Here is an 11,676-nt window from a genome sequence, read left to right as displayed (position 1 = left end):
TGTTTAATATTATCTTAAGTCTTTAGTTTTGACTCATGCAATTAGTGAAGTTCAATGACATGAACATTGTCAATGACTAGGCATGCAGCAAACAGGAAGCAGCAAACTGGGTGTTACTGTAACAGCTGAAAAAACTAAACTCAAATACCATCACACACATGATGGACAGTGAGTTAACAATGTAATTAGCTGGTGTTTAATGGGCATGTATCTGATCCACCAACCAGCATGTATTTTAAACATGCAAAAGTCCAAACTAAAGCTGGAGGACGAGAATTCAGTTTTCTCATTTAATTTAATTTAATTTATTTTAATTTGCGGTTCCATTTCATCTTGTTTTATCGATTTTATTCTTCCTGTTTGTTTGTTTTGTGTTTATCTCTTGTTTTGATGCCTTTTTGTAAAGTAGTTTGAGCTGCTGCAGGTCATTTTTTAAGTGTAGTGGAGCTGAAGACACAGAAGAGGAAACATTCAGTACTTCTGAGGTCTGATGTGTGAATTCCTCCCACTTTCTGACCTCAGTGTGAAGTGTTCACATTTCTGTACACTTTAGTCTCAAACTGACTGATAAAACAGGAAATGTTCATGTGTCAGTTTGATGTTGATCATGAAGACTGTGAGCAGGTTGCTGATCGTTCTCCTCACAGGTACTCTGCTCTTTAACTTTCTATAACTCTGACTTCACACTGACTTTATGTAATATGAGACAGTTAGAGACAGTTTCTGTGGTGTGTTTATATGAAACAACAGATTTTAGCTGCTAACAGACCTGAAAGTGTTGAAGTGTCTCTTTGTGTCTTCAGTCATTGAACGCAGCAGCAGCTGGAGCAGCATGAAGGTTGTTGGTCGAGCAGGTGAGGACGTCACTCTGCCGTGTAAATATGACATCAGGCATAACGGAGCGACGGAAGTTTGCTGGGGTCGAGGATCAATACCACTTAGAGGCTGCAACAACCGGATCATCTCCACAGACGGACGTAAAGTGATAGAATCAACCAGAGTTTCCAGCAGGTATCAGTTACTGGGACGACTGGAGGATGGAAATGTTTCTCTGACGATCCTGAAAACCACAGAAGAAGATACTGGACTGTACGGATGCATGGTGGAGATATCTGGGTGGAACAATGATGAAAAACATCACATCGATCTGATCATTGAGAAAGGTAAGAAATGTTTTTATAAAAGAATAAAGTTTGTGCAGGAAGTTACTTGAAGGACGGAGATTCATAAACTAATGTTCAGTGTTCAGAGGTTTGATGTGTTGGGTATTCCACCCCCTGATGCTGGTCTGTGTTGTGATTGACCGCTACAGGGCTCCGGTCAGAGAGCACAGAGTCATCAATGTTGTTTAACTCCTTTACTTGCAGTGTAAGAGTGGTACAAATAGTACAACTTAGTGGTGCAGATCATTACAGTTTCTGAAATAAAGAACAAACAAATACACATAATGTCTCTGAGTTGTCACTGTTCATATTTGTTGTTACATGGCTAATGATGACCAGTACTAATTTAACATTTAAAATCATCAAATGAGATCTAAATCCTCTCAGGGTGAATGTTAACCTAAACTGGGGCAGTAATCACTCTTGTTATAATAACACAGACTGAAACCACATCAACTGTGTTCACATACATACAGCAAACTAACAAGGCTAACAAATTAGCTTAGCGCCTAGCAAGGCTAGTTTCCGAACATGCTAATTACTAAACAAATAATGAACACCTTAGCATAACCTAGACAATGCCATGTCATGAAATACAGAGAGTTATCATGCTACATGCACCTTATAGCTTACGATATTGCAACTTACATCGTCAGTGACTTCTGCACCGGGAAAGCCGGCAAAACGAAGAGAGGAAGTGTAAACAAGAATCGTAATTTCAAAATAAAGGTCTCTAAATGTACAGAATTCCCAACAGCCGCCCCCACATTTGAGCAGCAAATGTGTAATAATGGAATTCTTCAAGTGTCTTTGATATCGTCCTTGAGAGCAGGGAGCTGGATTAGGCGAGCAACTGGTCTTGTATAGACTTTACCTTTCACCAGGACTTCTGCAGTTCTGATGCATCCGTCCTGACTGGTGACCGTCTTAATAACTCTCCCGATGGGCCATTGAGCTCTGGGAAGCGATGGATCCATAATCAGGACGACTGAGTCCACAGTCACGTTACTTGATGACCTCTGCCATTTCTGCCGTGTCTGAAGAGTAGGTAAGTAGCTCCGTATATACTGGATCCAAAACTGGTCCACAAGAACCTGACAGTGGCGCCATCTTCGCCGCCCTATGCCCGACGGGACATAGGCCACTTGAGGCAGCACTGCATCTCGCCGCCCCATGAGAAGGATGTTAGGCGTGATGGGGTCAGGGTCAGCGACGTCAGCTGACACGTATCCTAGCGGTTTTGAGTTCAATATCCCCTCTACTTCCACTAAGGTTGTGTGTAGGACATCTTCTGAAACGGCCTGGCTCCCCACTGCAACTTGAAGACCAGCCTTGATGGAACGAACTTCCCTCTCCCATGCTCCACCAAAGTGGGGAGCGTTTGGTGGGTTAAATTGGAAGTCGATCTGGTATTCTGTCAACTGTTCTTTCAGTTGTGGTTCCATGGCTGCAAAAGCTTCACGGAGTTCCCGCTCAGCCCCACGGAAGTTTGTACCACAATCTGATAGTATCTCCTTTGGTCGGCCCCGTCTTGCGACGAACCGACGAAGAGCAAGGAGGAAGGCATCCGCATCCATAGAGTTGAGGAGCTCGGTGTGAATGGCGCGGGTCGTGAGGCACTTGAAGATAACCCCCCAGCGCTTCTCCGTCCTCCTGCCTACCTTGACCAGGTAAGGCCCAAAACAATCAACACCTGTTGAATAGAAGGGTGGACAGAGAAGTCTGAGGCGCTGCAGAGGCAGGTCTGCCATCTGCGGGATCTTTGGCTGAGCTCTCCATCGCTGGCAAGATGGACAGTTGAGTTGGTGATGTCTGACAGCCTGCCGTCCTCGCAAGATCCAATACTGCCTGCGTATCTCTGCATACACCCGCTCTGTGCCTGGGTGCAACAGACGTTCATCAATGTCTTTGATGAGGAGTTTTGTCGCAGGGTGCCTTGGGTCTAACACAATAGGGTGGATCTCTCCTATGCTTGAGTTCTGCAGTCTTCGTAGCCTCCCTCCCACTCGGAGTATGCAAGTGGAAGAATCCCACTCCGGAGCAAGGCTGGCCAGACGACTGTGGTTTGGCACAGGTTTCTGCGCTTTGAGGGCAGCAACTTCTTCTGGGAAGCTATGGGCTTGACACCCTCTCAGCAAGAAGATCTCTGCATCTCGGTGACTAATGAGCTGACTGTTTGCTGGGTCCACTGCCGCCCCATGAGCACCCTGACATACCTGCTGAGCTGCCTCCACCAACTCCTTCCATGTACTGAATTGAGAGGCATCTGGGATGCTGATGTCAGGCTCTACGGTGGTAAAACAACAGAAGGTGATACCTTTCAGTTCTGATGAGCCCAATGCTGTTTCATGCTCAGGCTTCTTTGGCCAATGTTCAGCACTCTGCTTCAGGAATGGAGGCCCTTGACTCCAACGACTAGACTCTACCAGAGCCAGGAGGGGCTTACCCCTTGTTATGTCGTCAGCCGGATTATTCTGGGTGTCTACGTACCGCCAAGCCTGTCTGTCAGTCAGCTCCTGTATCTCTGACACTCGAGTTCCAACAAAAACTTTATATCGACAGGAGTCTGATTGGAGCCATTCCAATACCGTGGTGGAGTCAGACCACAGGGTTGTCTGTCGGATGGTGAGTGTCAACTCAGTCTCTACGAGCTTGGCCAGTTGAGCACCAGCCACTGCGGCGCAGAGCTCCAAGCGGGGCATAGACTGTTGTCTCTTAGGCGCAACTCTTGACCTAGCCATCACAAAGGAGGTGTGGATGACATCTCCTACAGGTACAGTGAGGTAGGCCACAGCCCCATATGCCCGTTCGGAGGCGTCGCAAAAGATGTGGAGATCGTACTCCGGGTCTGCACCTTCCACCGAGACTGGTGAGTAGCAGCGGGGAATGGATATTCTGCTGAGGTACTGCAGCTCTTTCTCCCAGGCCTCCCAGTCATGTCGGAGGACTGTAGGAATATCAGGATCATCCCAGCCCCTCTGTTTGGACCAAAGCTGCTGGATAAGCACCTTGGCGCGTGTTGTGAATGGCACGATGAACCCCAAAGGGTCATACTGACTGGCCAGTACCTGATATGCCATCCTCATTGTCAGTGCAGCATGTACGATGGGCCGGTACTGGTAGCCAAGGGTGTCAGCAGCACAGTTCCACCTAAGACCTAAGGCTGGCTCCAGTGGGTCGGTCCGATTTTGACTTAGCCACTGTTCTGTAGTTGAGGATCTTGCATCAGGGGGAAGATGGGCTACCACAGTTGGTTGATTGCTTGCCCACTGTCTGAGATCAAACCCTCCTTCAGCCAGCAGGACACGCAGTTGATCTACTCTTTGTGTGGCTGCAGGTATGGTGGGGAAGCTCTCGAGGCAGTTGTCCACGTAGAAGCTCTTCTGCACCGATTGCAGCGTACCAGGATAACTGTCTTGGTGTTTACGAGCATGTTGCTGCAAAGCAAAGATGGCACAGCATGGGCTGCTGGTTGTACCAAATGGCAGCACCTGCCATTCATACACATCTGGTGGGTCTTCACAGCGTAGGTCTCTCCAGATGAACCGGAGGAGCGGTCTGTCCTCAGGCAGGAGTCGGACCTGATGAAACATGGAGCGGATGTCTCCACTCACTGCGACCTGGTGTTGCCTGAATCGTAGGAGGACACCAAGCAATGAAGGTCCAAGCGTGGGCCCAGGCAGGAGTTGGTCATTCACTGAGGCACCCTTGTACCTGAACGAGCAGTTGAAGACTAACCGTGATTTGTTATTGTGGCAAACAAGGTGATGGGGGAGATACCATGCCTCTGTAGACCGATCCACCTCCTTGGGCCCAAGCTTATTGACATACCCTGCCTGAATAAGCTTGCCGATCTCAGATGAGTAGAGAGCTGCCTTCTCCGGGTCTTTCTTGAGCCGCTTCTCTGTGGCCCTCAGGTGAGCCATGACAGAATGTGGGGAACCATTAAGCTTAGGTGCACCTGTCTTCCTCAAAAGAGGGGTGGCATAACGCTGGACTCCCTCAATGTTGACTCGCTGGGTTTTGGTTTCAAGAAGGTTCATGGCTTCCTGATCCTCACGAGAGCGAACAACCATTTTCTCATTGCGAAAGGGTAGCACATCGAGTTGCCATAACCTTTCAACATTTCGATACAGGAGGTCATCGGCGCTAGAAACTGAGGTAAAGAGGCACTGCTGCACTGAGGTCTGTTCTGGCACCCACCCATCTGCACCTTGCAAAGCCCATCCGAGGGCAGTATGGATTGCTATGGGTCCACCAGTAGCTCCTCTGAGAACTGGCTTAGTGGCAGTAATGAGGTGTACATGATCTGACCCAAGCAACACCAGTGGACGCACATTAACGAATGGCTGCAGTGGGACTCCACGTAAGTGAGTGTGCCGTCTTTGGAGCATTTGCACTGGGTAGGTCTGCTCCACCAGGTCTAGACCTGAAGCAGTGAATGCACCCCGCACTTTGTAGCGTTTCTGCGGGTTTCCTTTGGGGGAAATTTCAAAGTTGACCTTTGACCCGGGAAGGTGTGTAATGTCAGTTCGCACAGTGCGTAAGGCAAGAGTCTCACACTCCCCATTCAACTCGAGCTGTTGGGCAGCGGACGGTAAAATCATAGTCCTTTGTGCTCCGTCATCCAAGACAGCGAAAGTCTCTATTGACTTTGAATTGTTGTGCAGCAGGACCGGGACCACCTTCAGGAGTACTTTGCTCGATGCAATGCTGGGTGTCAGATAGACTCGACTTTCCAAGGCCCTTGACTGGGGATCTATGGAGCGACGTTGGGCTGCATCATGTAGGACCTGGAGGTGTATGCCACCGCATTCGCCACAGGGTTTCTTGAGGTTACATGACTCAGGCGCATGAGCTCGTGCACACTTCCAGCAGCGCCTTCCTTCCCCTAGCCACTTCACCAGGTCTGCCACTGGCTGCTCTTTAATGTTGCGACAGCGGCTAATGTAGTGCTCCTTGCTGTCACAAAAGAGGCAATGTATCTTGAATTGTCTCTTATTATTGGATGGTGTGGGATTACTGGACACGCTGGGTTGTGTGGGCTCTGCACCATGATATACAGCTACACTTTGCCCTTTGCCCTTAGACAGGGTCTTCTCCTTCCCATTACTCAGAAATTTCTCCTGTTGGTAGCGCTGCACCAATCGGTTGGACAGACGCTGCTGCTGGGCTTTAACCTGAAGCCATCCGTTCAGGTCCTGCAGGTTGTAGGGGTTAAGGCTTGTGCTGTTGAGCTTGCCCTGCAGCTGCAGATATTCAATAAACCCGTCTCTGTGATACTTGGGTAGCTTACTGAGTAAGCGATCAACATGGGAGCAGCAATTGAGCTCCATACCGCGTGGTCCCTCCAAGGAGAGCAGCATACTCACCAAGAGGTGGACTCGTAGGGCGAAGCTCTGGAAAGTACGGGCGTCACCTGGCTTCACGTCCGGTGTGGTTAGAATGGCTGCTATCTCACTTTGTGCCAGCTGGTGTGGCTGACCATACTGGAGCTGCAGAGCTTGCATAGCTGCTGAATATGGATAAGGGTGATGACGGCATGACTGACCGATCATCTGAGCCTCAGGCAGCTTGAGATGTTCAAGTAGCACATGATATTTGTACTTCTCATTCAGCTCCGGGTGAGGCTCAAGCAAGTTATCTAGGGCCAGCTTCAAATTAGCAAACTCCCTTTCACTGTCTGTGGAGAAGTCTGGGATTTTGGGTTGCGGCACACCATATACTGAGCGAGGTGGTGAGCCACAGCTGAATGGGGGCACAGTCTGACTAGATGGCAGCTGCGGCTGAACAGCTAGAAGTGAACCACCTACTTCTGGAGCAGATAATGGATGCTGAGGTGTCTCTTGTAGTGGGTTATAGTGCAGTGCAGCAGGATAACTGTAAGATGCAGCCGTGGGCTTGTAGGCAGGGGCTGTAGCAGTTAGCTGCTGTTGTACTTGGGGCTGGAGGCCTTGTCCAGAATCATCATAGAGGCGAGGTGGCACAGTGGTCTGCAGTTGCAGAGGGCCCGGCTTGGTGGGGTACCGCTGACCCAGTGTTGGTGTCACCATGCCAGATGAGAGGGTGGAATGGGGGGAGCATGGACACTTTAAAGGGGCTGGGTGTACTGGTGTAAATGCAGAGTTTGTTCTCTCCCTTTCTGATGCAGGGGTGTAGTCTCTCACCTTAGTCTCCCTCTCTGGTCCCATAGACAAACACGCTGTTATGTGTCCGCCAGGCTGAGGCTCCATGTCGTGTGCTTGCTTTACTGGTGGAGGAGGAGAATGGTTTGGAGAGATGGGAGTTGTATGAGGGTGAGGGACTGAGGCTGATAGTGTGGGTGTATCTCCCTTCCCTCTGTTATGATCCTCATCTATCTCTTCTTCCATTAGGAATGATGTAATGTGTTCCAAGAGCTCCTGGCGGCGACGCTGTCGGGTTTCGTACTGACGGAGCTTATTGGTGAGCTGGGCCACTTCAGCGTTCTCCTCCATCTCGCTTCTGGAGATGGATTCAATGAGTTTTCTAAGTGAAGTAGTGCTAGGCAGTTCACCTGAGCTGGGGCTGCGCGAGGCTACACGTTTGTCCAGATGAGCAGCTGCATCCATTTGATTGCTGTCCACAGCGGCTGCTGCTCCTCTCTGCTCCTCTGGCTCTCTCTCTGTAGGGTGGGAGGAAAGGGCAGGTCGCTGAGGGTGGTAGGCAAGGATGTAGTCTTCGAGATGTCTGGGGGTGCGGTGACGCCTCTCCTGACGCTCCTGAGCATCCGGGAGGGGCAGAGACGCTGACTTATCTTGTGATGACATTTTCTGCAGTAGCCAATTATATCCGGCTCGAAGGACCTTCTGTTGGGTATTCCACCCCCTGATGCTGGTCTGTGTTGTGATTGACCGCTACAGGGCTCCGGTCAGAGAGCACAGAGTCATCAATGTTGTTTAACTCCTTTACTTGCAGTGTAAGAGTGGTACAAATAGTACAACTTAGTGGTGCAGATCATTACAGTTTCTGAAATAAAGAACAAACAAATACACATAATGTCTCTGAGTTGTCACTGTTCATATTTGTTGTTACATGGCTAATGATGACCAGTACTAATTTAACATTTAAAATCATCAAATGAGATCTAAATCCTCTCAGGGTGAATGTTAACCTAAACTGGGGCAGTAATCACTCTTGTTATAATAACACAGACTGAAACCACATCAACTGTGTTCACATACATACAGCAAACTAACAAGGCTAACAAATTAGCTTAGCGCCTAGCAAGGCTAGTTTCCGAACATGCTAATTACTAAACAAATAATGAACACCTTAGCATAACCTAGACAATGCCATGTCATGAAATACAGAGAGTTATCATGCTACATGCACCTTATAGCTTACGATATTGCAACTTACATCGTCAGTGACTTCTGCACCGGGAAAGCCGGCAAAACGAAGAGAGGAAGTGTAAACAAGAATCGTAATTTCAAAATAAAGGTCTCTAAATGTACAGAATTCCCAACAGATGTTATCAATTAATCTACCAATTACTTTCTTGATTCATTGATTTTTGTTCAGTTCATAAAATGTCAGTAAATTGTGAAAAATGTCCAACACAAGTTCCTGGTTTTGTTTGACCAACAGTCCAAACCCCAAAGATCTTTATTATCATAGAGGAGCAGAAAACTAGAAAATCTTCATGTTTATGAAACTGGAATCAGTGAATTTTTTGTTGGAAATCTTCTGAACTGATGATTCAACTGTTACAATTTTATGTTCTTAAACCTAAATGACTAAATGTTTGTCACGTCCTCCAGAAGAAGTTTTTATGATCTGCCGCCTCTTTCGTTAAATGTCTGATGAAGTTTAGGAAACGAAAATTATTCTATTGATGTTAGAGAGAGACGAGCTGTCTGAAACGTGTCAGAATGATGAAGATTTTACACCTCAGAGGTTTTAAAATGAAAGTCGTAACTTCTGAACATGAACTCACTGTCTGACATGTGAACAAACTGCTGCTGCTGTTTCTCTGCAGACGACACGTTCAGTACTTCTGACGTTTGATGTGTGACTGATAAAACAGGAAGGGTTCATGTAGGGACGTGACTGGGATGGATGCAAAACTAAAACCAAAGTCAACTTTTATTGACAGAAAATATTTTGTCAATCGATTCATCATTTAACTAATTTTTTTTCTGGCAGACATGCAGAACATTCATCATTTCCAGCTTCTTAATTGTGAAGATTTGCTGCTTTTCTTTGTCGTTTGTGACAGTAAACCCTCCAGCCTCGACCACAGCAGCCACCACAACAGAGAGAGGAAGTCAAGTCACAGTCGTATATGAAACCACAGAGCTCACAGTGACACTGGTTGAAGAGGTGAGTTGAAGTCAATAGTTAAAAAATAAGTTTATAAGAATAGTTTTATTTTTTGATCCAGTGACTCATCTGATTCCTGCAGTGCATCAAACAGCAGTTCATCTCTGAAACAAACAAACAAACAGCAGTCCAAACACGAAAAATTAGTTGTCGTTGAGTCCAGCTTTAAATCCAGAAACTTCAGAATGGTTCCAAATGTTGAAGTTTTCTCCAGAATCTCTTCTCTCAGAGTGAATTGTCTCCAGATGTTGTGATGAAGTCGTTTCATCCAGTTGTTTAAAAGCAGAGAAACAGATTTTCACTCCTTTAACATCAGTTATTTGACTGTAAACGTATCAACCAGAAGAGTTTTCTGTCCTCACTTTTAAACCAAAAGTAGAGAAAACATGTGAGTTCTCTCTCAAACTTTACATCTATCAGAGAACTCGTCCACAAGCCGTCTGATGTTTAAAACATTATTTTCTTGTGAAACAGTTTCCAGGTGTGTTTTAGAGACATCTGTCAGAAAACAGGTGAATCTATTTTCAGCTGACAAACAACCAAACTGCTTCACTGCCAACATCTGGTGAGAAGGACACACTGCTAGAGATTAAACTAGTCCAGTAACACAAAACCAGTCATCAACTAGTTTCATAATTGATTTATTGTTTGAGTCTTTTTGAAGTAAAAATGTCAAAATTTTCTATCTCCAGATTCTCAGATATGAAAATTTGCTGCTTGTGTCTAATTTTCTCACAGTAAACTGAATCTGACAAAACAAATGTTTATATTTTGATCTTTGATAAGATGTTTGTTGTTTAGAGTTTAGTTCATCTGTGTGTGATAATAATAACAAATATAATTCTAACGGAACAAAAAACATTTGTTTGTTTGTTTGTTGACAGTTGTGGAGCGCACCTGTTCAGCAGATAAACAATCTGCAGATCTTCATCGGAAACACAGTGAAACTCTTCATCGTCTTCCTCATACCTGCACTGCTGCTGATAGCTGCTTACAGTCAGTACACACACACACACACACACACACACACACACACACACACACACACACACACACACACACCTCAGGTCCTGTGATTCTTCATATAATAGAAATGATTAGAAGATGAATGTAGTTTATTGCATTGAGACACTTTGACTACAGTCGTTCTCCACTTTACTCATTGATTTGTTAACATTAAAGAAATTAATTAACAGAAATTGCAGCTGTATGCAAACATAAAGAGATCCTCAAGTTTAAATAAACACTGAGTGTTATTATTAAAGATGGCTCTGAATTAGTCATCAAATCCATTTCTGTACTTTTAGCTTTTTAATATCTTCAGATATGTGATCTGGTGTCAAACACGTCCTCTGGATGAAATGATAAAATGGACCCATCCTGTCAAACCACCTGTTAAAAGACACCAGAATACAGGAAATGACATCTACTCTGTTAAAAATGCTTCCTACGCCCACGTTTGAGTCATACGCTTCTATTTTAATCAATACATCTGTCTACAAGACTTCTGTCTTATTATGAAAAGATATCCATGTATTGATCGTGTTGATTGGTTTCTCACTCTGATCATTTAAGAGCCTCAAACTTTAAATACTTTTTATTTTAAAAGGAAGCAAACATGTTCATTATTACATACATGAAGGTCTATATATATATATATATATATAAATATATATATATATATATATTTATATATCTTTTTCCTTCTGTATCAATGTTGTGAATGTGAATTAATGTCAGTTTATCTGATTACAGTCGTGTCATTAAAGTTTTTTTCAATCTGACTTTGAGACACAGAAACACAAAACACAAGAAGCTTCATAAAGCAACAGTCTGTTTATTTACAGCAGCATAAAAACCAGACAACAGTTCATGTTTCACAGCAGCTCCATGTCACATTATTTTCATCTGTTTACAGAAATAATCTGATTTTCAATCGATCGTCGCCCTCATGAGGCCAAATTACATCATTACATCATGAAAACTAAACTAAACTTTTACTTTCATCAACTTTAAGGAAACAAAACTACAATCATTTAAAACTGATCAAAGTTTTGTTTTTATTTCATGTGTCTGCAGGAGTGTGGAGGACCAATCAGAGCACAGCGACTGACAGGAGGCAGAACCAATCAGAAGAGAGGGACAGCTCTGTGTAGAAACCTTACTGCTG

The 11,676-nt window shown here is 45.2% G+C and overlaps 1 protein-coding gene across 1 annotated transcript; it reads left to right on the top strand.

Moving 5' to 3' along the window:
* Window positions 1–387: 387 nt before the first annotated feature.
* LOC137196316 (hepatitis A virus cellular receptor 1 homolog) lies at window positions 388–9,515 on the top strand. The gene is made up of 3 exons (XM_067609185.1): window positions 388–647; window positions 804–1,163; window positions 9,403–9,515. The coding sequence occupies exons 1-3, from the start codon at window positions 599–601 to the stop codon at window positions 9,513–9,515; spliced, it is 522 nt and encodes a 173-aa protein (XP_067465286.1). The 5' UTR covers window positions 388–598.
* The last annotated feature ends 2,161 nt before the right edge of the window (window positions 9,516–11,676 follow it).

This window comes from Thunnus thynnus, chromosome 13 (assembly GCF_963924715.1).
Source record: "Thunnus thynnus chromosome 13, fThuThy2.1, whole genome shotgun sequence".
NCBI classification, from domain to species: domain Eukaryota; kingdom Metazoa; phylum Chordata; class Actinopteri; order Scombriformes; family Scombridae; genus Thunnus; species Thunnus thynnus.
Note: the sequence above shows the minus strand (reverse complement) of the source record. Positions and strands in the feature narration are given on the sequence as shown.

Bases quoted from the DNA above. Each gene is read 5' to 3' on its own strand.
- LOC137196316 (XM_067609185.1), top strand. From the start codon at position 599: ATGTTGATCATGAAGACTGTGAGCAGGTTGCTGATCGTTCTCCTCACA. The intron at 648-803 runs GTACTCTGCTCT...TTGTGTCTTCAG, and splicing joins GCTGATCGTTCTCCTCACAG to TCATTGAACGCAGCAGCAGC. The intron at 1,164-9,402 runs GTAAGAAATGTT...CGTTTGTGACAG, and splicing joins CGATCTGATCATTGAGAAAG to TAAACCCTCCAGCCTCGACC.